A 27,217-nucleotide genomic window follows, 5' to 3' on the forward strand; every position below is an offset into this window, starting at 1 on the left:
ATTTTTTCTGCAAGAATAACACTTTGAAAGGAATAAAAATAGCACGTTGATATTAACAATGATAATGCTGTATTATAAGGTTGAATAAGAATTGATCTGAACCCTTGATTTATTTATGATATTAAAATTTATGATTACGGTAAAAATTAGCCTACTAATTGTTATTCTAACTTGCTATACATGTGATTTATTTACTTTTCTTCAATGTAGCATATTTACTAAATACCACACGGTAACATGCTGCCGTTTAGCATCTAACGTTATTTAATATAAGTTTAATACAGTGACTTACAACGAAACAGCATCCTCTTATAATAGCACCAATCTTTTTCCGTACATAGATCATTTCTTGCAGTACGATGTAGAATTATTTTCGCTTAACCATTTGACAAAAGAAAAATTATTTTCTCCTTGGTTTAATCCATTTTTAGATTGTTAGTGAAATCTTGGCGAGATATTGATTAGCACCTGTTGTTACATCGCGAAACAACTTCAGAACTTTTGCATTAAAACTACATTATTTGGCAAAGAAACACTTTCAATACTGATAATTCGAAAGCATTAATGAATATCCATTAAAACTAACTTATATCTTGAAAAGTTGTTGAAATCGACTTTGGCTTTATCATAACTTATTTTTGGACGGAAAATAATATCTATCCAGGCTTTGATGATATCCATCTTATTAATTTATTAATTGTATCCAAAGGACTATCGTGTGATTAAAAAATGCCGTTAAGTGCGTGTGAAATAGACGCGATTGACAAGCACATAAATCATTTGACTATCAATTCATCATCACTCGATCTAGTACCATTACTCGTCGATAATCAAATTTTGACGTTACAAGATGTTGAACAAATTCAAAAAGAAAAAGATGACAAGGCGAAGGTAACTGTTGTGTTTGATAAACTAAAAGAAAAGGATGCAGAGAAATTTTATAAATTCTGTGACCTTCTGCAATCGTCAAATGATGAAACAGCTGCAAAATACGCTTCAATAATGTTACAAGATGCTTTGAAAGCGAACACTATTAGAGCTAGACGTTCAACTAAAAGAATTAGGAGTCGTGCCAAATCATCCAGTGGCGATGTGAAATCACTCTCTAGGTCTGTACATTTACTTTGTTCAATTCTTGTTTCATAACTATCCAATTAAAATAATCCACTACCACTATTTTAAAATGCTCTAAAATATCATAAACTCTTCTACTGAGACTAGAACTTATGCTAAGATATGCAAAAGCCAGGACTGTAGCGTCTTTGCATGGGGAAATAATCAATCCTATCAACTAGGATCATGCCAATTTGAAAAATTGCGTGTACCAGCAATCAATAAAATATTATCGGATTATAAGCCGATATCCATAGCTGGAGGAACGAGTAACTCCTACTTTGTTAGCTCATCTGGAAAAGTAAATCTTGTATTGGTTTAATGTGATCATTGGTTGATTGATGATAAAAATATTCTCTATTTTAAACACAAGTATGTGAGATTGAACATCAGAAACTAGAAATTAATTCCAATGTTCTTATTCAATTTTATGGGTCGAGTAGCTTTATGAATTGGGCAAATCGATGATTACAAAGCCAGTCTTGAACGACGATTATAGTCATCATCAAAAAATATTAACAACACCACAACCAGTCTTTGGATTTTCCAATGTATTTGTTACTCAAGTTATGGTCCATCATGATGGTGAATACGCCATGGCAATTACTTCCAATGGTCAGCTTTACACTTGGGGCTGTGGTCCATTAGGCAATAATACGTACGTACAACAGTATGTAAATGAATGGGTAAAATTGGCGTTCTATCGAGGATGATTGATTGCTATAGTCAGAATGGATCGATAGTTATTACTTTATTTCGTTAGCAATCCTTCATAGTCTACAGATAGGAGATATTTGAGTCTAAAGAATCACTTTGATTTTTTTATTAACTGTAATTGGGATTGAATTACTATCGATCCAATAATAATAGACGCGTAGTACTGGAAATAGTAGAATTGAGCAATAAAGGAAGGCAGTGCCAATCATAACAAAATATATTAATCGATCAAGCTATATTTTCGTTCGTGGATGATTGAATGCTACATTTGGGTTTGAGACATTGATTATTTTATTCCATTATCAGGACATGTTCAACAGCTCATCCAGTAAAAGCTTTATTAGGTAAAGAAATTATCCAAGCAAGCTGTAGTGTAACGCATTGTGCGGCAGTAACTTCTAAGGGTAAATTGTATACATGGGGAGAAGGCAAATATGGAGGACTTGGTCATCCTGACTGCAAATGCCATATCAAGCCGAAAAAGGTGAAAGCTTTCAAGGACAAAAAAGTGAAGATGGTAGCCTGTGGTGGCACTAATAACTACAATTTTGTAAGTCATTTTACTGTAACAACTTGCTTTTAAACTTTAGAATCGATGCAACAATCTTCTTCATGTCAACGTTACTTATAAAGTTGTCATCAACTCATTCGTCTAAAATATTCCCGAAATAGATACGTTAGCTGCAATATTCCTTGTAAAAGGTGGTTATACCTCCTTCCAGTATTGTATTTTAGCATCCTTTTAGAAATAGTATTCACTATTTCTAATTTTTATCCATGTAGTAGCATTACTTTTGAGTTTTCGATACCAAGAGAAACTTCTTTATAGCATGCTACGAGGTATCACTTGATTTCCCATTATTGAGAATATCATTGATTGTTATTATCGTCGTTATCACCGTTCTGATCAGACGTTATCGGAAATATTCACCACTAAGATGGCACATGGACTGTTCGATGTACCGTTATATCTAGTAGTTTGATGGATGGCAGTTCAGCTACGGTTGTTATACAGTGGAACAGTTCTTCCTATAAGGCGCCACTTGATTCAATCGTCAACGTTATAGTTATTAAATCATATCATCACTCATTATCAACAACATTCACCTCTAAGATTGATATCCAATGATACAAGGTATCGCTTGATTTCCCCTTGTTGAAGTTATCATCGATTGCTGTTATCATGGCTATCAGGAACATTTACTTCAGAGATTGTTCTTGAACATGGTTCAATTAGAGTTGTTATATAATTAATTAATACTTGAAAAGCTCCTTCTACGATAAATCACTTAGGCAATATCCTACTAATAATACATTAATGGCTAAAAAATCCAATTAGAATATTAAAGACAGTATCATATAGTTACGGTCTGTCAAAAGTTAAAGCAGTTCTAGTTTGTTATATTAATGAAAAATAACAATAAGGCAGAATATCACTCTACAGAAAATTTTCTGAAAATACGTCGTTTCTTGATTAAGATTAGGCACTTGCAATTTCCATATTTATGACTGTAGTGATTGATAGCGGATAGAAATATTTCCAATATCGATGGCTTTTCGGCATATTTCCATTGAAAGACTGACGTGTAAAGCAACAATTTGTAAAAGAAATTTTATAAGGAGATGCTTTACCTTCTAGACTGAAAAGTGTATATTTTCTACTTTAACTTCGCGATTATTGTGCTAGCGTAATTGATCAAATGCTTCCTTTACTGACAATTTCTAAGAATGTATTCAACTTTAAGGATTTCTAAGTATCTTATTTTGATTTAGCAATTTCTGATACTAAATATATTCGGCCGACGATCTTCTATTTTTTGTAATAGACGGTAGCAATTACTACAGATGGCCAAGTCTGGACTTGGGGAGACTGTAAATGTGGTAAACTGGGTCGCGATAATGGTCAGTCGACCCATCTTCCAGCCGCCCTCGATTCATTGAACGATAAAAATATCGTTAAAGTTTCATGTAGCTGTGAATGTACCCTTGCATTGAGCAACGATGGAGAATTATTTGCCTGGTAAATCGATATGCTTACTATATTCAAGTTAAAATACAGTAATAGCATGTAGTTATTTTTTTCGTAATATGTCCATCATTATTTTGTAATGATACAGTGTATGTAGCTTTTGATGCTATCGATATTTATCTTCATCATCATGACCAAAGATATCGCCGTCTAAACATAATATATAGTAACATTCTCGTGCATTAAGTAATATTAATTATTATATGTACAGAACTCGTCTGGTCTGTAGTTTACCATTTTAATATTCGTCGTATTTATTGCCATTTGATATTAGGGGCTACGGTGATTTCCTTCATCCAGGCTTCTTTAGAGACGATATCATTCCTTTCCCATATAAAGTGGAAATGTTTAATGATATTAAAGTAGCAGATTTCGCAGTTGGCAGTAGCAACGGCATCATTTGCACAAAGGATGGTAAAGTTTATACTTGGGGTTACAACGATTATGGACAATTAGGTAATGGATTTCGGCAAGATTCTTTATCTCAGTTATGTCCTGTTACCGCTTTGCAGTATTTTAAACTCGATCGTGTGGCATGTGGCTTTTCTCATGTATTTGCTTGGCAACTAAAAGCATAAATGATGGGATCGCATTTAATAACTGTCATTACGTATTTTTAATTAAAAAACCAACGTCTAACAATAAATTACTGATATTGAATAAAGCTGTACCAAGTCAATTTAAAACTTGGATTAATAATGAATATTATTTCTACCTTCTGAAAAATCAAGGCTTTATCTAATTTAAATCAGCTCGAATGTTATTGCATTTAATAAGGATAAATTGATAATTGCAATCAATAGCAGATACAAAACCAAGTCATTTGGGATCATGATAAGCAGCTGAATTTTACCTACATAAGGAAATAATACATAACTCATCAATTTACCCTGAATATTTAACTTAACTGTACCTGCTATACCATCCTTGTAAATAGAGTATGATTATGAATTACTTTTGCATGGCAGTTATAGACTCGTACACTCTATATAGTATGTTAAACCATTGCTTAGTAAAATTAGTATTATCTCAGAATTTACTAATGCTCTAATGTATTATATTTGCTGATGGCAGTTAAACGATAATAAAGCGACTATTATAGATAATAAATGGAACTATCGTCGAATGTAAGATTTCCGATTTCATTCATCAACTTCGGCTTGCAAGTATAACGAATATTGTGCTATAAGAAGATAGAATGGGAGCAAATATCGGTTAATCCTTAAGCATTAAAAAATGATTTTTATCTATCGGATTGATAGAAACCGTTTAACTAATTATAATTATATTTAACTTCTGGTGAAATGAAGGTATCAGCGGCATATTTACGTATACTGTTCAGTATCTTACAGAAATGAGATATCTATCAATGAAATTCACGGTAACTTTTTGTATTTGTATGCAATAACGTACTATTATTTTACTGAAGATGTCATAGATCCCGAGGTAAATATTTATAAGCCTTTTAACAACTTCTAATAATATCAGTAAATCATAAACTAACAAGCTGTACGTGGAATCGAACATTCCTACAACAACTCGGCTTCCCTAATCAAAATGAGAATGAAGCCTACCATCGATACGCAATTAAATTAACATATATTTACTTAAATACATCTAGGGCCATTAAATACTATGAGATAGCTATGTGCTACTGTATAGAAATAATGTTTAACTACAGATAATACTCAACATTAGTAGCCCATGTGCATTTCAGTAACCAGAATGACATCACTAGTTTTATGTAATAGTTTAATACCTGTATTGTAATTAATTTCCTGACACTATCCGTATTTCTCTATATATAACGTATAAGTAATATCGACAAAACATCGATGTAAATGGAGGAAAACTCATTCGGTAATGAATCGATAGTCATCTAATATTTATCATAACAATTAACTACTTATACAACGATATGAGAGAATAATCATCGAAAAAGGTCTTATTACATCAAGCCAATTGTACTTCTATAGGATAAAAAATTAAATTAGCTCAAATATCATGATACTGTTAAATCCTCATCCTGTTGAAATGAATGGCGAGATTGTATCTCATATTAATATAGTATTTTATTTAAAAAATATATAAAAATAGCACCTAATTTTATTAGGAAGGATAAATAAGTCTTCACTAAGTTATAATATTCAGACAGAACTGACATAATATTAACCATCGAAAATCTATAGCAAAGCAAGATTGACTCGAAAAACTATTAAGTACTCGTAGTCCAATGGAAATAACGGAAATGTTGACGATATTAGCTTATCATTTCGATTTGAAGATTAAAAATTATTGGTGAAAGAAGGAACAACAATTGGGATAGTGATTTGTAGCTTCTATTAATTGATCTTTCATTCTTTAATTTGCAATAGTGATGATTTCCAAGCAAAACAGTGACTGAAGCCACAGGATACTTGATTAATATCCTCATCCATTAAAGTATCGACTTGAATTACGTCTGTTGAAGACTTGAGGGTTTTAACTCCTAGTTGTCCGGCGTCATTATTTCCCCAGGCATAAATTTCACCATAAATAGTACATGCTAACCAGTGTAAACTACCAGCTGCAATCGCAATTACTCTTTTATCTTTAAGTACATCCACTATTTTAGGTCTTTCAACAGAGCCTACGATGCCGTGTTGCGAGTGATAATGACTACCATGGCCCCTAATCGATAAATTATAATTATTCAATTTATACTCACAATATAAGTCTTAAGTTACTTTATTTGTAAGCCTACGGTATTCTATATAAAACTGAATATCGCACTTTATGTATATTTGATAATTAAAGTTTTACTCTTCGTAAATCATTAGTTATTTCTAATCATTTATCCAAAATTGAGGGCAAATAAAATACAAAAAAGACGGTCACAATCATCAAGTATTGCATAAGTCCTTAGTAGATTATTCCACTTTCTCTAAATTACCATGAATACAAAGAACCACTCGTAGTCAAAGCCAATGTGAACGCACTACCGCAGATAACTCTATGGACACTTTTATTTAGCAGTCCATCTATGACCCCTGGCAACGTGCAAGGCTTGGTACTATTAATAATTCTCCCTAATTTACCACCAGCGGGATCACCCCATGACCAAACTTTATCATCACTTGTAACGGCAACAGTCTATAATATACGTAAATCAACGCAAATCTACAGTCACACATACGTATACATAAAAATAGCTTTTACTGCAGTACATTGCTAATTGTTGTGTTTACGCTATGTCTTTGATTTGTAATGTTTTCATTAGAGGTTTTAAAGTTTTTTAATTTTACTTACATCGATCAGAATATCTATCATCAAGTAAATTGTTTTAACTATTTTGATCGATCTTGAACAATAAAAACAGTTTAACCGTGCTCTTATATTGCATCTTTGTTATGTTAGAACTAGATTAGCTATTATATACTCTGACTTAAAATTGATTTAAAGTTACGACCCATTCCTGTAAGGTTCAACGGCAAAAATGTCACGCTATACATCAATTATAATTGTGTTATAATTTTGGAGTAATGTAATTGTCTCAACTACCATTCTGTAACAGAGCAATCATACAATTAAGTAAATTAATACGTATAAGCTTGTGTCACCGTAGTCCTTTTTAATATATAAGTTATTGTAAATTAATTATGTTTGATCTTAAATAAGACAGAAAAATTGAAGGTAAAATTATAAAACTCACGTGATTTTGATTTGCAGAACCACAAGCGACGTCAATAACCACTTTATCCGCTAGTGCTTCAACTAAAGTTGGTTCCAAGCAAGTTTTACTATTGCCATGACCTAAGCAACCCAATCCGCCATAACCCCATGTATACAATTTGCCCTGATTGGTTATAGCTGCTCGATGATCTCTACCACAACTAATATTAGTAAAAATTGCGTCTTTTACTGATGTAATCTGCTGTGCCGGTGTTCTATACGTAGAAAATTGTTTAAAAATTCGCAGTTATGATGCATTTTTAAAAAACAATTCGATAGAATAATAACTAATTAATATTAAGATCGATAAATTTATTTATTTTTCCATTATTAACTTACTCTCCCCATGAGTATAACTCTCCTTTTATTGTGATTCCTAATGCAAAATGACCATCAGGGTGAATATCAAGCTTAATTATTGTTAAATGTGATAACCCATTAATTAAGCGTGGCACGTGTAAGTTTTTACTATCATGTTCGTCTTCTTTAAGTTCCACTTGCCCAATTCCATAAACCTATAAATTAGTAGTTTATTATAAATAAATTTATAATGATGGGTAGTTGAAGTAAGGTTAGGTTGATTTCAGTATAATGCGCTACCTTGCCTTCTTGTGATAAGATATAAGTCTTATCATGGCCACCTTTAATCATAATTGGCCTAAGCTTGCTGATAGCCTTGCAGCGAGCTGGAGCTGGATATTCTATATTCTTTGACAATGGTATACCTAATTCTCCAGAATGATTGTTACCCCAAGCAAATACATCAACCATAACATGGGCAAAGTCTGATCTATATTTGTTCGGATATTATAACTAGTTATTGTAATTGTAATATTTAGACTATTTTACTTATCATATGAGTATATGCGAAGTATTAAGCGATAGCATCAATCGGGTTATTCTTTCATACATCAATACTAATTATCTCTTCCGTCGTGGTACGATTACTATATAATTAATATATTTAGGACTGATCTAATAGGCACATCTTTAATGGAGATAAATTGCATGATTGCGCGAGTAGCCATTTATTGTACTAATAAACATCTATGTTTATCAATAAAGTTGACCAATAAACCATTAGGAAACATTAAGAAGTGTGTAATCAGTTATAATTAGCGAAAGATTAAAGATAAAATTCTCGTTTATATTCATTTCTGATGATGTATAAGGGTATAATATGAACAAATAAGTTAATAATTAAAGATTATCGTCAAAAGTGAGGATAAATTCTTATTATATGCCTTTTTGCAACGTGCAAAAGGTATATTTTAAAAGTAAAATCACTTATTTTATCATTACAGTATACTGTTATCACTAGGAGATTAGACGAATTATTCTCATAGGTAAAGATAACGTGTCAATTATTGCGATGGAAAATGGTCATGATTATTCATCTTTTATAATTATAATTACTGCAATGTTGAAGAAGTGTTCTACATGGGTGAAAAATATTAGTGTTCGATATATATATATTTAACAGTACAGTACCAGTTTGAATTGATAGTAAACAACTAGAAGATATCTGATCAAATTTGATGACCCAAATTTATTGCCATCATTCATAAACCGTACAGTACTCATGATGAAAGCTGCAGAAAGTTTCCTCTTTGGTGTAAAAGGTAAGGGTAAACTATTATATTGATTAACTGGTTGGAATGGTAATGGATAGAAGAATTATATACAGTACAAATTACACAATACTCAGTCAGCCAGAAATAATGTTTGTAGTTAATTCGCAAAGATTCGTAGAACAATAAAGAAATCAACCTTAAAAGTAAGAAAGGACTATGATATGATATGGCTTTATGTTTAAAGTACTGATTTTAATTACCGATTCCTATACGATTTTCTCCTATACCCTACGATAAAGAGCATCTTTTATATTTTCGAAATAGATAAAACTGATTGATAGTTATAACTCGAGGAGTAATAATTTGTTTCGATAGGTTATGGTTGACATTGAGAGATTAACGAATAAAAGTAATTTCTATGGGCTGATAGATAATAATGCTGATAAGTTATTTTTAATAAATTGTATAATGCTTACTCTGTATCTTCTAAAATGATTCCATTATTTGGAGGACTAGCCGCAATAACTTGATTCTTTTCATTGATTTCAGTAACTTGATTCTCTTCATTAATTTCAATATCTTGGCACTTATTTTCAGCTTCTTTGCGTAATGTTTGACCCAATGAGACTAAAATTTCTGTATCGCTTAATTCTAAAACTTTGCAAAATCTATAAAACTCTTCATTGCTTTTCTGTTGTAAAATTTGTAAAAATCTGATATTTCTACGTTTCAGATTTCTTTCACGCCTAATCTGTCGCTGATCTATACCTTGCAAGACTTTCTCATTGAGCAGCTTATCTAATAAAGAGGTAATGGATAAATTTTTAATTAAACTTTCATAACTGTCTTCGATAGCTTCTCTTTCGTGATTGCCAATTGTCATGATTCATGTCTTGATGTGTCGGACGGAAAGTTTTGAAAAATATTTAGTTGAATGAAATAAATAAATGACTTTGGTTGCGATCGGAAGCCGAGAACGTTTGCATGTAACACTATGAGACCAAAAGCTCCATGCGGTGTGAAAGACTTTCAAAAAATTGCTAGTATTTCAAATATTGAATCTATTTTTCTGAGTAAGGTGATTCTTTATGTTCTCTAATCTAGGATTACTATAAAAATTAGTTTGAGTGGGTGTACCAAACGATCGTCGGAGAAAATGCTAATGATGCCGTTCCAATAGACTTTAATTAGACTTATCCAGAATAAAATAATAGCTAGTATGAATCAGTTAACATGATTAATTGGCATTAATGCAAACACTGAAAGTCCAGAATAGCAATCTTGATGGATATAGAATGACTGGTGCAGTCGCTGAATCCGAACTAATGCGCCATGTAGGCGTAACCTATGAAATATCTGGTAAATATTTCATTAGCTATCATCGTAATTCAATAGCACGATTAAACTAATATTAATTAGGGTATTGTTCAGGAAATAATTATTATTAAGTCCGACATTAAATTAACATGACATAGTTGATATGTGGAGACAGTTTTAGATATTTCAACATAACATCGGGACATATAGTATAATTAAGTTTCAGAAGATTGAAAGAAAATAGACGAGCTTTAAAATCAGATTATTCATTTTTTTAGACTATAGACCAAATGATGATTGATAACGGTGATATATTTGATAGTGTGTAAAATTTGGAAGAGTGTACTATAACGAGTCTGCTGCCGTGTATAGATTATAGACATCGAGACAAGTTATCTATCATAATGATCAGTATTCATAATATTAGGATAATAATATGAAGATGTGTCCATATTACATAAATTCGATTTATTTTAACTGTATATGGGTAAGTTCATAGGTACTTTTTATCTTCATCTTATTTTAATGTAGAAATCATATTCCTACAGTAAGGAAAGCCACTATGCTTCTATCATGAGTTGAATAGTAAACATCTGGAAAAAAAGGAATGAACGGGAAGTGACGATTAGAATAGTTCGAGCGTGAGAAGAGTAACAACAGACTACGTTATTTCCATTATTTACAATAAATAACAGTCAATAAGAGAACGGCTTAATGCATTGATTATAATTATTATTAGAGCTAAATCGAGTAGAAAAATGTTGGATGGCTATAAACGATATAGTAGGTTACTGCGCTCAATATCAGTCATTTTATTCGAATTATTGCACTTGGGTTCATAAGCCTTCATAGTTTTAAATAGAGAAGTACTGTACATTTTTCAACGTTATCATCATAATTGTTATTTGAATTGCTGATTATATTTACTTATAAACTCAAGTTATATCATTACGGCAAAATTTTCGCCCTATTAAATAATTGTCACGGTACGAACTACCGTAAAGAAATAGCTATCTGAATTAGGTGAATATAATATAGTGATAATATATTACAACTAGTTACTTACAATAGGAATTACTCTAATTATAAATGTGTTACAGTAAATTTAATGTTGTGCTGTAACGTGCACTGAAATGATCTGTGAATGGACATGTTGTAGTCCGACTGTGAAAAATTAGTTAGTAGATGTTCTCACCTAAGTATTTTTATAAGATGACTCATGAATGTTAGCTGCTGTAGATGGGTATATAAGCCCGTCAGATAGTTGAATAAAAGTAGTTCTCAATTGTCTAGTTGAGTTTAACGTAGAATCAAAGGCGTCTAAATTCTTGTGAGGTAGTTAAGGGATACAGAATCCCGGAGATTATAGTAATTGAGAGATTTATTTTACGTTATCCTTGTCACGAAGCTGGTTTGTGACAATAATCGTAATGGACAATCAATTTAATGGTATTATCCAGAAAGAACGAGGTTCCGACTGAATTTTATTGCTTTATTTGAATATTATATCATTCATGATAAGAATGAAGAATTTGATCCATACTTTCATGTTATCTAAATAGTCCTACTGCTTGCTGATGCAAATGTGCAGAGTCAATAAGTGAGGCTACTACTCTAGTCCTCTACCGTGTTGAAATCATAACAAGATTTCCATTCTTCAAAATTTATAACGGGAACATAGCACTAAATGAAATTCTTTGGAACCATTACACGAGCCCGTATATTAATTATAAGGTTATATTTGTTAGTAGGAATTTCGAATAAGCAAATATCTTTTATTTGTTTAGTTACCATTTGAAATCATGATGTATGAACTGTGATATATTATTTCAGTCAGCGAAATGACAGGACGTTAAGCTAGCTATTTATTCATTTCTTCGAATAATCTTTCCGACACAAGAATTTGTGCAATGAGGAGTGCAAGAAGGCTAACGAAGATGATATCATGTACTAATCCATCAGACTGTTGTTATTTTTTGCAAATGAAGCATTGGCGATTATGTCAACACGTTACTTTATTAACTCAATTTGACAGTAGTACTTGGTGTATGTATTATGGTTAAAACTTGAATTTGGCCAATGCTAGGGTTGACTCAATGACCATATTGAGGGTTCAATAGTCCCCATAACATTGGCCTTACTACGCTAAAGCACAGTACCGTATGAATATCATTAAATATAGTAGTAAAATAGGACGCAATCGCGAATTTTTCCAAACTGTATGGAAGCACCATCAAGTCTCCATTCTCTTTTGGTGATCAACAAGCAAAATATCAACATGCTCCAAATTTTACCCTGTCAGATCAAAATTTTTTGCTGACATGGCAAGATGATGAACCAGGTGTCAAAAGCGGAAGTTGGATAAAGCAATCTCCGAGTAGCTCGCTAAATAAAATGCGTATGAAAAGTAGTATTGTAGAAGCATAGTTGTGAATATACTGTACTGTAGTAGTGCCCGGCTATTACCGGGATATACTGTATACAGTATAATGTCTGTTAATTATTAACAAATGGGCACATTATCGTAAACCGTCAGCAAAGCGACGCGAGTTTGTACTAGTCTATACTAATTTGTCCAAAATGGTTTAGGGCTACTGTACATTCTATGATTCTACTATCAACAAGTCCTAAGTAGAGTGTACTTGATCTTGGAGAGGAAGGGTACAATATATAAATTAGTACTGGACTGCAGACCAACTGCAGGGTTTTAGCCAACGATTGCAAGTAAAAGTCAGCCATCACCTTTTGAAATACTGATCCAACGCCATTTTTAGAAATGACCCCAAAATGAAGTTGGATCAGTCATTTCAAAGAGGACTGGACTACTTTTAGTCACTAGAACTTTAATATCAAGAGACCGCCACAAATGGTCACTCAAGCTTGAATAGTAGTCTACAACCAATGCAAGTATGGATTGGATCGTCTACATATCGAATTCTAATGTAGTTGTCCATCGCTGGCTGTAATCCGTTCCATTTCGATTTTGGATCGGTGTCTTTTTGAGCAGTGACGATCTTGTAGGCAGACCATACAGTACACTACAGTATGCTGTGGAGAAAGAGTCTCTCTGTCCAGCTTGTCTGAGGTCATTGTAAAATGTACAGTACTGTACCGACTGTACTGTGGAGAAAGAGTCTGTCTCTCTGTCTAGCTTGTCTGAGGTCATTGTAAAATGTAGAGTACTGTACTGTACAGTACATAGTTCCGTTAAGAATACTGTAGAGTGTACTGTAGAGTGGAGACTCTCCGTGGTCCCAGTGTCGTGGTAGACCGTCCCGGACCAGACCGTCCCGGACTAGATCATGAGGATCGCTAGTGGTAAGGACAAGGGGAAAAAGAATAATAAAGGGAAAAAAGAAGAAGAATAATAGAGAAAATTAGAGTGCTATTCAACAGTTCATTGTAGTGGACGACCTTGCGTACGTAGGCATTTTGAACGCCCTTCTTTGGTGTTTACATTTTTGATCACCTTGCAAATTGGATAGCAATGATGGATTCTTGAAAGATTCAACACGCATGATTGCAAGCGATTATTGATGTACAGGGAAAGACTAAAGGAGAGCACGTATTATCCAAGTGGCAAGATTACTGACTGAATTGGTGTGGATAATTGATGATTTTCCTACTGGATGGCAAGCCATCGAACTTGATCTTGTTACCATTGTTGCAAAGCTTTCGGTTTATGGCAAGAGACTATACAGTAAGGTACAGTACGATCATCTTGCATGTTGGAAAAAGAAAATTTCTAAATGATCATGTCCAATGGATGTAACATAAGTCAGTCGTATGTCTACAACGTAGTATTGAATCGTCTAGTTCACCTTGTTGATGCCATTTCTACATTTCTTGTCTGGAAATGGGTGTACATGGTCTTGGATGTCTTACTTGCTGATTGATCGTTGATTATGGGTGAAGGGTAGTTTGAACAGGAGAGTTTTTTGGGACGAAAACCAACTGCAAATGACAATGTTGTTGTTTTGATCAGGCGCTGAGATCAAGATTGTAAATTCATACCGCCTTTTTCACGACTAATTTTATCATACAGTAAATGATAATACGGTAGATAGTTTCTTCATCCACTACTTCCTGGATTTTTCCACGCCTGGAAAAATTCATACTGATGTAGTCGATACGACTGAATAGAGTCGTTCACACGCAATCAATAGTGAACTCACAACATGAAATTTTACCACCCATTGGATACTAGCGTTGCGTACAATCATGTCAATTTATGATATCGGTAGCGGGATGGATAAATGTATTGCTTGTCTATCTAGCTATTAACCAGTCCACGAAGAATCCGAATAGACGTAGGCAATTGTTATGAGGTACACGCATTGATTGCGTTTACTATCTGTATACGACGAATACATATCCGCGCGGCACTGTAAAAAAGATCGTATGGCGATGGAAAATGAATTAATTAATGAACCGCATCATGGTGTATAATATAGACAGTACGGATATAATTGTACTCTACAGTGTACAATATACACTATTAATTCATTAATTATAGAATAAACTAGTAGAATATATATGCACTTTTCAAAATTGATATCACCCATCGCAGTTGAAGAGTAATGGAAGAGATCATGCCGTTGCAATTTCATTTTCTTGCCTACTACTGAAGAGAAGTGAAGCCTTTTCATACATTCTCCCTGCTATTTTCATGGACTCGTATAAGTTTTGAACTACACAAGTAGAGCATTCCTACGATATACCACGAGGCTGTTAGGAATTTCCTATGTTAAAGATTTACTACTAAGTTATTGGTAGTCCATACTGTGTTTGAACATTTGCCTACTTCTGCGCTCAGGCTGCTAATGAGAGACCATTGAATACTTGTTTTACTTCACATTCAAACTGCAGTAACATTTTTGCTGACATTGATAGATGTTCAATATTTTGACTTATCAACCAACTAGCCCTTACTAGTTACAACTTTATTTGTATCCTATGGATATGGTATCGGTATAGCATCGTCCAATAGTTCTACAACTTCTACCCGTATCACTACTGCAGATCTTGATTTTTCGAATATACAGTAAATTGAAATACAGTACATCCATATCCAAGAATTGCTATATATGCGTAGTATATGTGCGTATACTCCAAGCCTATCGAGTATATTTTCGCAAAGCCTTTTCTGATAATACTGTCACAACTTATTAACAGAGTAAAAGTATTTGATATACTATGCTACCTACGATCAACTACTGTACAACAACTTCACAGTATTGTCATACCGAGTATATATATACAGTATCTAACAGTAACGTGTTTATATCAACCTCCAGATATATTGATGTACGTTAAAATGTGCCATAGCATATTGATGATTGATTACCTGAGTGTATTATAAGAAATTGAAATGGACAAATTGCCTTACTTAAATTAATAAATTTATGTATTGTATTTTTATGACTACAGCTCTGTGGAAGCTTATGCTCCTGTAAATCAACTACGACGATATTTGAATCGCGATATTGGATCACGTTGAAAGGTTATTTCTACGTGATGTATATTTTTGTCCCTGCAATTCTACATACACGGTCAAGTTTGGGATAATGCAATCTCGTAGTCAATCTGATAGTGCTAACGGAACAAATGCCAAGTTAGCTCACAAGGCCAATGTAACTGCTGCTTATGAAATCCAAAAAAATTTGAAATATGATTTCAAAGATTCGTCGTTGCTTCTTACTGCGCTTGGTAAAGACAACAAATTGGATACATCTATAGGATTGCCAGGTCGTTATGGAAATCAACAAATACTAGAGATGATCGGTGATGCCTGGTTGCGCTTTGTGGTTTTATATAAGCTATACGAAATGAAAGAACATACCGATGGATCTGCTAAATCGTTTAATGACGCTACTAAATGGTTGGTCTCTAATGATACTGTCTTACCGGAAATAGGTAAAAGATTAGGTTTAGAAAAATGTATTCGAAATATTACCGATAAAAAAAAATATTTGGCTAATTACACGGAAGCAATCCTCGGCGCTGCTGTTATTGACGATCGTAATTTACATCGATCCTTTCAAGTTGTCGACCGACTCTGGTCCCCATACATCAACACTTATAAGAACAACGATAATAATTGCGATGCAAGACCGCTCTTTGTTAGCCAAGAAATAACGAATCAAAATCAAGCTAATGATGAAAAAACTCATGGTAATGATTTTCATTTACCTGAGCTCATTCCAAATGCCGACTACAATCAAACTGATCACGATTCACAATCAAGCAAGGAGAGCTTTGCAATAGGTAACGATGATAAAAAATGTCCATATACAGCCATGGTTAATCCCGACAACGTTACGGCTACAGTTAAACCGTCAACGGAAGCACATCATTCAAATGAAAGTAATCAATTTGATACGGCTGAGTCTAATACCGTTATAAAAGTCAAGAAAGTTGCAATTAATACGACAGTTGATAGCCACGTTGACGGCCTATCTGTAGCTCAAAGCAAGTTAATTGTGCAGAAGGCATTTAGTAGTTTTTGCAATAGTTTGAGTGTATTCCAAAAGATGGTTTCACAACTCCCAGATATTAATTGTCGACACGGGAGTGCTGGCGATACAATATTAATGAAAATTGTTACGGCAAGTAAATTAAATAATTCTAAAAAACTGGAGAGGATACAATTTTTACTCGATCATGGTGCATCGTGGAACGTGAAAAATAACGAGGGTTTAGACGCTCTCAGTATCTGTCAGAGCAAAAATCCTGATCTTATTCTGCAGTTAAAGCGAAAGGGATTGATTAGTAATGATGGACAAATAAATGATGCAGATAAGCTTAATGATAAAGAGCAAGATAACAAGATTATGCTCAATCGGCATATAGTTGATCCTGATGCTATTAAACATAGCAATCATGTCGCATCTAATGTAACAGTTAATAGCCACACTGAAGGAAAATCGACACCTCAAAGCGATTTAATGGAGCATAAAGCATTTAGCAGTTATTGTAGTAATTTTAATATGTTTAAAAATATTATCACGCAAGTCTCAAATGTTAATTATCGACATGGTAAAGCTGGCGAAACTATATTGATGAAAATTATTACTACAAAAAATCTAGATAATTCTGATAAACTGCAGAGGATACAGCTTTTACGCAATTGTGGTGCGTCGTGGAAATTGAAAAATTTTGAGGGATTAGACGCCCTCAGCATCTGTCAGAGAAAAAATCCTGATCTTATGTCGCTTTTAAAACTAAAAGGATTGATTGGTAATAACGTTCAAGAAGCTCCCACTGAAATCAATAAAAAAGAGGATGGTGTTGTCTCGCCAACCTTCAATCGAAATCAAAAAAATAAAATATGTGAATTATCGGTGGTCAAAAATGACGATCGGGCTATCGATAAAGAGCAGGAAAACATCAATAATCTGTTTTCTAATCATTGCAATAGCTTCTCAAATCTCAAGATGGCAGTTAATCAGGTTAAAGATATTAATTGTAAAAAGAATGACGATGGAGGAGATAACATTTTGATGACTATCCTGAAATGCACAAGGCTTGCTGATGAGAAAAAGATAGAAAGGATCAGATTTCTTCTATCTCGTGGTGCTTCCTGGAAAGCTACAAATAATTCTTCCGTGAATGCAGTGAATGTTGGTTTAAAATATTGTCCACAGTTAATGAATACGTTAATAGAGCAAGGACGAGTAGATCAACATGCGTTAAAGAAATGTAGCCGGCTATTACCTACAAGCTACTCAAATCAAAACACTGTTAAAGATACTAAATTGCCTAAAACTGCAATTGTAAATGATCATATTCAACTAGTCGATCATGCTATTAACGACAACAATAAAGCCCTATTTCCAGAACTTTATCAAGATATTGATCAATTTAAAACTGCAGTCTTAAAATTACCAGATTTGAATTCCACTTGGATTTCAGGTAATACTATATTAATGACAATATTACAAAGTCCCTTTTTAGATAGTCAAGAGAAAATAGAGAAGATAGAAATTCTTGTACAATTGGGAGCTTCTTGGTATGCCACTAATGAGCATGGCAAGAATGCTATCGATGTAGGTTTAAAAGCATGCCCAAAGATATTGGCTAAACTTATCAGAGCGGATTCTGTAAAACAAGATAATATCTTTCAATCGAAAGTTAAAGAAAGGGCAGAACTACTAACACGTACGGGAAAATTTCAAACAGAAAATGCTTTTGATATTAGTCAAAAGGACAATGTTGTAGAATTATCCTGTCGCAAAGATAATACAAACCGAAAACTGTTTACACATTATTGTAAAGGAATGGACCGGTTTAAGGAAATTATAAAGGAATCTAGTAACTTAAATTGTAGAAATGATGGTAAAGTAGGTAACACTGTTCTTATACTAATACTGCTAAATGAAACGATGGACGACGGTGTGAAAGTGGACAGGATAAAATTACTTGTTTCATCCGGCGCGTCATGGTATACTGCCAATAATTGTGGAATGAATGCAATTGATATTGGTTTGCAATCGTGTCCCAAGTTTCTGGCCGACTTAATCGAACAAGGTTTAGTCGGAGAATTATCTGAACATGATACAGATTCCTTAATTGATCAGAGCAGTAATGGAATTACAGTCTCTACTAATCAATCTTACAGTACATCTGACAGTGATGCAAGTGCTAGTACGCCATTAGTGCAGGGTCAAGAAAAAGATGATGCTATGTTGAAGTTAAGTTATTGCAATAGTATCGATAAATTCAGAGATTCTATCCAAAAATTATCTAATATCAATGTTAGAAACTCTGGTAAGTCGGGTGATACTATCCTAATGACCATTCTACAAATTAAAAGACTAGATGAACCATCTAAAATCGAAAGAATAAAGATTCTGCTATCGTCTAAAGCTTCATGGTATGCTACTAATAATCGTGGCCAGAATGCTATTGATCTATGCTTACAGAAATATCCAGATTTGTTAGCGAAGCTAATAAGAATGAAACTCATCAAGCAAGATGACATATTTAAATCTGTTGCTCAAGAAAAAGCTACTATGATTCAGTCTATAATTGGATCTGATCGTAATGGTAAGAGATCCGCGAATATGAAAACATGTCAAAATAGCATCGGCAGGAATGGTAATAGCAAATTTATAGAATTGATATCCAGTACAGAAACTTTGAACGATCCTATTATATTCACGTGTTATTGCGGTAACATGGATAAATTTAAAGATGTAGTGCAGGCAGCTAAGACCCTGGATTGTAGAAATTCAGGCAAGATAGGTAATACTTTACTAATGATGCTATTGCAAAGCAAGAGATTGGATAAAAATTCTAAAATAGAAAGAATAAAGTTAGTGGTATCTTTTGGAGCTTCGTGGTATGCAGTCAATAAACAAGGTCAAAACGCTATTGATATTGGCTTACAGTTATGTCCTGACTTATTAGCCAGTTTAGTCGAACAAGGTCTAGTAAAATACGATAAATCTTATTGTATTAAAGACCACCAAGGAGTAGCCATCGACAATTCTTCAGTTATGCCAGCTTCAGTACCGGACAGAAAGATACCGCCCTATTCGTCTGCTTCTAATGCGCCTTCTATACCAACCTATGGTAGTAATGCTGCTTACCCTTATATCTTTCCATCGTCTACAACACCTGCATTCAATAACAGTTTAGCACCGATAAATCATAATTATATACACTCTGGACTATATCCAAGTCAGGGACTTGTTACAAGTTCCTACATACCTGGTCAGTGGCTTGGAAATAGTCCCTATCCAGATTTAATGCCATTATTTGCTCCGCCAGTACGAAGCAAGACTCAACACCCATCTATACGTCTATAGAATTTGATAAATTGCTTCATAATTAATATTAAGTATCAGTAGATCCTATACATGAATATTATAGACAGTAATTTTTGTGTATAGTATACTGGATAGCAACGCCAATTTTGTGTATTGGGCTAGTAGTATCTTATTATCGATTGATCAGTGCTAACATTAAATATCTAAGAAACCAATTTCTAGGTATACAATGCTCGCACCAAATATAAAGTATTTATCCCGGTCTTTATGTTAGTTTCAACGTTAAATACTGTTATAACTCAAGGCAATATACGTCGTACGTATGCTTTGAAGATATAGCTTTTGAAGTTAGTATGCTGGTGGCGTAATACCGTAGTTTATAATGATATATCAGTGAAAATAAAATGATAGGTATTGTTACATTTGATGTTTAACAGTTTGGGTGGTGGTTCGGTAATTGCGTGATATATTGATTGTCTATAAGGTAACAATAACATAGTTGATTTAAAGGTGAGGGTATTTAAAACATTTCTTAAATTAAAGTAACTAGTGCAAACTCCCGTCGCTTTACTGACGGTTTACGATAATGTGCTCATTTAACATCTTTTACGAGGTTCAGTAACTTTATACCGTACCGTGTAGCAGTGATTATGTGTACTAAATTTGGCCATTGATTAACTTTTGTGTAAGATTGTCTACGATAATCATGTGTAAGAATAGCCATCCAATGTGGTCATCATGTACTTGCAATGGATACTGTTTACAAGTTAGTTATCCTATAGTAATATCGTATTTATGGCTATCATCAGTGTTCCTAGTGTTATTCATGGTTACGTCTTAATTTATGATTATGAAAAATAAAAGAATATAGCCTCAATCAATTGAAAATTTGATGTTATTTCTGGTGCTCCTTATTGAAATAAGTTGTCATTGCTTTGATATTTCCATCATTGGAGAGTGTTATAACGTTAAGCATTTCCTCAGTATCAAAATATGCTATGTACGCGTATGCACAATATTAAATTGCCTATTTCACTCCATACGATAGAAATTGAAAATTCTTTATTTGATATTTTGTATCGAATTGTATAGTCAAGATATTTATTATTGAAATGGACATCTATTTCGGCACCATACGCATATATATATAAAGTACTGATGATAACATGGCTTGATGAGTTAGAATACTATCGGTGGTGCGAGTGTTGATGTGGTTTACAAAAATCATAATTTGGAGTAATTGCAGACCAGTGATGGCGGTCAAAAAATGGTATAATATATTTGCGCAATTATGAACTACAACTGATTGGAACTGACGAAAGCATGACAACATTGCCTTTCTGCAAAGAATTGAACTTAAATTGACTAAGTGGATTGAACATAACAAGAATATCATCACGTCCATTATTGTGTAGTGAGGTAAATTTAATAATCAATCTACCTAGAATAATTTTACTGAAAAAAAGACACAAGAGAAAGTGGCTTTTAACAATATTTGTTATATACTCCCATACGATATATTACATAACATACAATACTGCAGAAGGATGAAAATCTACAATGTCACACAATGATATATAAATTAGTTTAAGTCAAAGGCAGTTTAATATAAAATTTTATTAGACCCTAATTACTCATGATAACTCTACGATAATACCAATAAGAAAGTTTGTATCGGTGTCTTTATTTTACTCCAATTTCTTTTTGAGCAGTTGGTACCATTAAATAGTGTCGAAACAAAAGTTGGCATAGATGTATCATGCATCAAGAATGAAGTCATAGCACAGAATTTGTTGAGAAATGTCAAATAACAATCATAATTATTAGCTAGCTAGTACGTATAGATGATCAATTAGTCATTTTGGACAATTTTGAACGTCCAATACTCGAGCATCAGAGGAATCTTTAAGGAGTCTAGGAAAAATAATTTTCTACAAACTCTTTCAATAAAATTGTCAAGAATTGTGGTAAGAAAAAAGTTATAGCATTACGTTAACCACGGAAATGATAACTTCATATCGTTGGTATTTTGAGGATAGTCAACACAAAACTTCTTTTCGTCGCCCCAAACTTTACTTAAATCTTGAATAATGTGTTTGGAAGCAGCTTGAACCCATTTCGGATCATGTAAATATTGGCAAAGATAACATAGTGATCCGTCACTATCCACTCTCACGACTTTATGCGAAGCCTTCCATTTAAAAAAACTATTATACAAGGTTTTATTCTTAGCCACTTTCTTAATATAAGCAACTAAATCTGGCATCGATTTAAAGTCGAGTGCATTGATGTATGAACCAGGAGGGCTGGTAGCTGGACTGCTATAATTAGCACCACCAATGACGATAGGAACTGTGCCCAGTTTTAAGCCGTTGTGGTAAAATTTTTCAGTGACATAGTCTTTACAGATAAAATTCTCGAAGCTTAAATAAAACTTATGTTCGTGTGAAATTTTATCCCAGCAATCCTTATTTCTACCACAGTTGAATTTACCGCATTTGCCATAGGAATCAATGTCAATCTGTTGAGCCAGTTTTTGAACAAATTGTGTGCGACCTGGATAGCACTGGCTTGAAGCCCAAGCAATTAACTTGGTCTTGCCCTCACTATAATCTTTCTTTGGATCATAATTTTGGGAAAAATTTCCTTGGACAATCTCTGCATAGGGTGCGTATGCCATGCCATCCTTGGCATAGCTGTTGACAACATTAAAGATGCCATTATGGATGGATTTTATAGGTGATCCGGATAATTTTCGCGTTAACACGGGATTTTCTAAATTATGATAAACCCATATTTGACGGGGGGGTTTCTTGCTTGACGGAATGAAGCCTTTGCTTTTCATACTGGGGGCAGAACCGTGAAATACTAAAGCAGCAGCTTGTGAATATTGGCTTTTATCTGAAGTAAAGATACAGGTGACATTGCCACATTTTACTCGGCCATAACGATCATCGGGCCATCTGCCACCGAACCAACCAGTCCAATAAAGAATGATTGGTATTTTCTTGGTTGGTTTTGTAGTAGGTCTTTTGGTGGTTGGTTTTTTCGTCGTAGGTTTATTTGTCGTTGGTTTTTGTGTCGTCGATTTTTTGGCCGGAGGTTTGGGAGTGGTGACCACTTTCTTAGCAGACGATCCCATCGTCGTTGTCGGCTTGATTGTCGTAGTAGCATTTATAGGGCTGGTAGTCTGCGATAGTTTCTCCTTTCTCCCTTTATTACTATGATTACTAAAGCTAGAAATCATTTTATATTCTACAATACCAATTCCTTGAATTTTTATAGCATATAACGTTGCTAAAATGACAATAGCCACTAGACCTAGTACAATCCATAAGCGTTTCCTTGTCGTTGATGTAGTATTATTCATCTTTCATTGAATTGATACAGCTTTGCCGCCGCCTTTACTTTTCAATCTTAATGTTGAAATTGGACACAAACTGCATTGACCAATATGAAAAAAAGGAAGAAATTTGCAATTAAATCGGCTGTCAATTGATGCCACAACACGCAGTACAGCCGTCCAATAACATGCACGCTAATCAACTCTCTCTCTACAGTCGATAATTTCAGCATATAAAAAAAAAAAAATGTTGAAGTTAATCCCTTCAGCGAGATGGATAGGAAGGATCGCTGTTGATGATGGCAATTTCTTTCCAATCCTTTGCAGTTGGGCACCAACTTTGAATGCGGATGAAAATTCTTGCCAATTGTGCTGATCAATTCTCACTAGCAACGTTTAATTACGTTGATTTCCTCTTAAAGACCACAATGGTAAAAAATACAACAAAATCTAGCAATTAATTTCCGCTTGAAGATGGATATACGCTTTTCGTCCAAAAGATAGCAACCCAATCAAGGAGTGATTTCCGCTTAAAGACATTTGTCCACCTGGGGCATCTTACTATACTATATTGTACATTACTGAGTCATTGAACGTGCCATGGATTGACAATCCTGGATCAGGGACATCAGTGAGACAGATGGAGTCCCTGACGCTGATTGGTGCCGTCCGTCCGATAACTTGTCGATTGATTAGGAGAATGAATTACTGATTTGCCACTACTTGGAATTATTATTAAGGAGCAAGGAATCATGTCTGATTTCCAACATGTTTTTCTTCTACGCTATATTGCATGGTTAAATTGGCAGCGTGTATGCTGGCTGACTAGTATCTATGGAATACGCTAAGATCAAATTAGAAAATGTTCCAATTCTCAAGTATCCAAATAGACAGTGTTGATCGAGTCGATGCGCCAATGCAATTAATCAAACCATCGACAGGTGTACCATCGATGGCGACTACACTATCAACATCGTCTGTCATCTGGGATGGACGATAAAGTTATGCAAGAATGTTTGATCATGGATGATGAATGCCTATTTTCTTTAGGATAGACCTTGGCCATACAATATACAGACTACAAAGAGATGTGTGTTTTCTCTCTATCTCCAGGATAGACGACGGCTGCATTTCTACTTTCACGAAGATTAGTACTATAAGAATTCGCATTTTACAAGTGAACACGTATATATTAGGTAGAGACGATGAACACTAAAAATGGAATACGAGTAGTTTCTGTGGCGGACACCCATAGGGAAGACTTGATTCTGGAAGAAAGCATAGCCTTGTTAATTACATGACGTGCTTTCATTTGGTGGAAAGGAATCATTTGATCGACAAAAGAAATCGATCGGTGTAATCCATTTCGTGAAAATGAATACGTAATCATTCATTTTTCAATGTATTTGATCAATATTATTGTTTACAAGCCAGAAGTACAAATAGCCAATGAAGATTATGCAGAACACTGTGCAATAGCTTTCTTGTCAAATGATCCATTTGTGACGACTATAATATAGGATACTAACTACAAATACACTCTTAACTATCGCAGTTATAAGTACAGTTTACTGCAGGATAATAAGCGTACAAAGACTCACTTAACTGCGTCGATAGTCATGAGTTTTCTTGTCCAATAATCCATTTGTGACAACCATCATATAGGATAATAACTACAAATACAGTCGAACTATGGCACTTATAAGTACAGTTTACTGCAGGATAATATCCGCACAAAGACTCATTTAACTACCTCGATAGTCATGAGTTTTCTTTCCAATAATCCAATTACGACGACTATAATATAGGATAATAACTACAAATACAGTCGAACTATGGCACTTATAAGTACAGTTTACTGCAGGATAATATCCGCACAAAGACTCACTTAACTACCTCGATAGTCGTGATGAGTTGTCTTGTCAAATAATCCATTTATGACGACTATAGTACAATAGTCATGGAAAGCACAGTGTCGTTTTCTCATCAACTAGTCGATTGGTGCGACTAGAGTACAAGATAATAACTATAACTACCGTTAAAAATTAATGGACTAGCATAGTCATTGATCTTGCTCAATTTGGGACTATTACAATATAGTACAATTTACTTCAGGAGAATAACTACAAATACTCACTTATTCATTTATCACCGCCAATAGTCATGGAAAGCACATTGTCGTTTTCTCATCAACTAGTCGATTGGTGCGACTAGAGTACAAGATAATAACTATAACTACCGTTAAAAATTAATGGACTAGCATAGTCATTGATCTTGCTCAATTTGGGACTATTACAATATAGTACAATTTACTTCAGGAGAATAACTACAAATGCTCACTTATTCATTTATCACCGCCAATAGTCATGGAAAGCACATTGTCGTTTTCTCATCAACTAGTCGATTGGTGCGACTAGAGTACAAGATAATAACTATAACTACCGTTAAAAATTCATGGACTAGCATAGTCATTTTTCTTGTTCAATTTGAGATTATAGTACAGTTTACTTCAGGAGAATAACTACAAATGCTCACTTATTCATTAATCACCGCCAATAGTCATGGAAAGCAAAATGTCGTTTTCTTGTCCAGTAGTCGATTGGTGCCGACTAGAGTGGAGTTGACTCTAGGGCTCCAAACAAGTGATATTGTACAGTCTGTACTATGATGATCGTGCAAAAGTAGCGTTTTGTATAGGTACTGTCCAACCATCGTCGACAGTACCTATAGTGTCATTATCGACAGGTGTAGCCTCCATGGTCAATTGGTCAATGGTCATGTGGTTCATGTCATGTGGTCTGGTAGACAGCAGCCTTTGAAAGGATTGACTAGCGGATCGTGTGGGTAAATTGCTAAATTAGCTGCAGACGAAGGCGGCAAAGGTGGAATCTTTCATCAAAAGGTACAGCAAATTATTTTATTCGACTAAAATTGTCTTTGAAAATCAGGACTACGACATGTGTTTTCAAGAAAATCACTAAGGTGTTTCAATGAAAATGGCCCCAACAGCATCTATTGGCACACTTTCAAGACGGGCAAGCCATTGTCACTGGTTCAATGTAGGGTAATAGGGGGTAGTCAAGCAAAAAAATTTCAACCAGTGGAAAACTATTCCAACAACGATTCATTCATATACCCTCTCTTGCATTCCATAACTAGCTTAGATTGATCGGAGAAAAGGAAATTCTAGCAAAGAAATAACTTTCTCTTACTCTCAACAGGATATCTGGACTAGCGTACAGCTGAACGACTACTTCCACAGTTCATTCAAGGATGTTGTTGAACCCTACTCCAAATACGCACTGTTGAGCTATGTTGACATGCAACGTTGCAATATGCAGTGTTGATCCACTTTTCTCTATCCTACTCATTAGACTATATAGACTGCAATTGCAGATTATCAGAAAGCAACTCTTTTACCCTCTTTGGATTCCCTGCTATTCTACTACAAATGATAGATCATGTCATCGCTGTCTGTTCAATAGCAATCACTTGGACAATCCATGATCGATGGACGAGTTTTGGCGCCAGTCTTGACTCCACTTTACTTGACTCTTCATCAGCCAAGACTAAATCACTTACAAAATCCCATTTTGAATTCAAAAGATTATTCACACTATCACAAGCTGATGGCCATACA

At 34.2% G+C, this 27,217-nt stretch overlaps 4 protein-coding genes across 4 annotated transcripts; 2 read left to right on the forward strand and 2 right to left on the reverse strand.

The window, feature by feature from the left end:
- Positions 1–729: 729 nt before the first annotated feature.
- Positions 730–4,437, forward strand: TRIADDRAFT_57517 (uncharacterized protein; the record flags this gene model as incomplete). The annotated part of the gene is made up of 6 exons (XM_002113362.1): positions 730–1,109; positions 1,222–1,414; positions 1,557–1,771; positions 2,137–2,380; positions 3,657–3,850; positions 4,134–4,437. 6 exons carry the CDS (start codon positions 730–732, stop codon positions 4,435–4,437), a joined length of 1,530 nt encoding a protein of 509 aa, XP_002113398.1.
- A 1,776-nt stretch (positions 4,438–6,213) lies between these two features.
- TRIADDRAFT_57518 (uncharacterized protein) lies at positions 6,214–10,027 on the reverse strand (the record flags this gene model as incomplete). Its single annotated transcript, XM_002113725.1, has 6 exons — positions 6,214–6,529; positions 6,792–6,991; positions 7,551–7,785; positions 7,910–8,085; positions 8,171–8,360; positions 9,621–10,027. The coding sequence occupies 6 exons, from the start codon at positions 10,025–10,027 to the stop codon at positions 6,214–6,216; spliced, it is 1,524 nt and encodes a 507-aa protein (XP_002113761.1).
- Positions 10,028–16,028: 6,001 nt separating this feature from the next.
- On the forward strand, positions 16,029–20,573 carry TRIADDRAFT_57519 (uncharacterized protein; the record flags this gene model as incomplete). Its single annotated transcript, XM_002113363.1, has 2 exons — positions 16,029–20,234; positions 20,457–20,573. The coding sequence occupies 2 exons, from the start codon at positions 16,029–16,031 to the stop codon at positions 20,571–20,573; spliced, it is 4,323 nt and encodes a 1,440-aa protein (XP_002113399.1).
- Positions 20,574–22,428: 1,855 nt separating this feature from the next.
- On the reverse strand, positions 22,429–23,043 carry TRIADDRAFT_5608 (uncharacterized protein; the record flags this gene model as incomplete). Its single annotated transcript, XM_002113726.1, has 1 exon — positions 22,429–23,043. A coding segment is annotated over one exon (615 nt), but the record flags the coding sequence as incomplete, so codon positions are not given.
- Between the last annotated feature and the right edge of the window lie 4,174 nt (positions 23,044–27,217).

This window comes from Trichoplax adhaerens, genomic scaffold (genome assembly GCF_000150275.1).
Source record: "Trichoplax adhaerens TRIADscaffold_6 genomic scaffold, whole genome shotgun sequence".
In the NCBI taxonomy this organism is placed as follows: domain Eukaryota; kingdom Metazoa; phylum Placozoa; class Uniplacotomia; order Trichoplacea; family Trichoplacidae; genus Trichoplax; species Trichoplax adhaerens.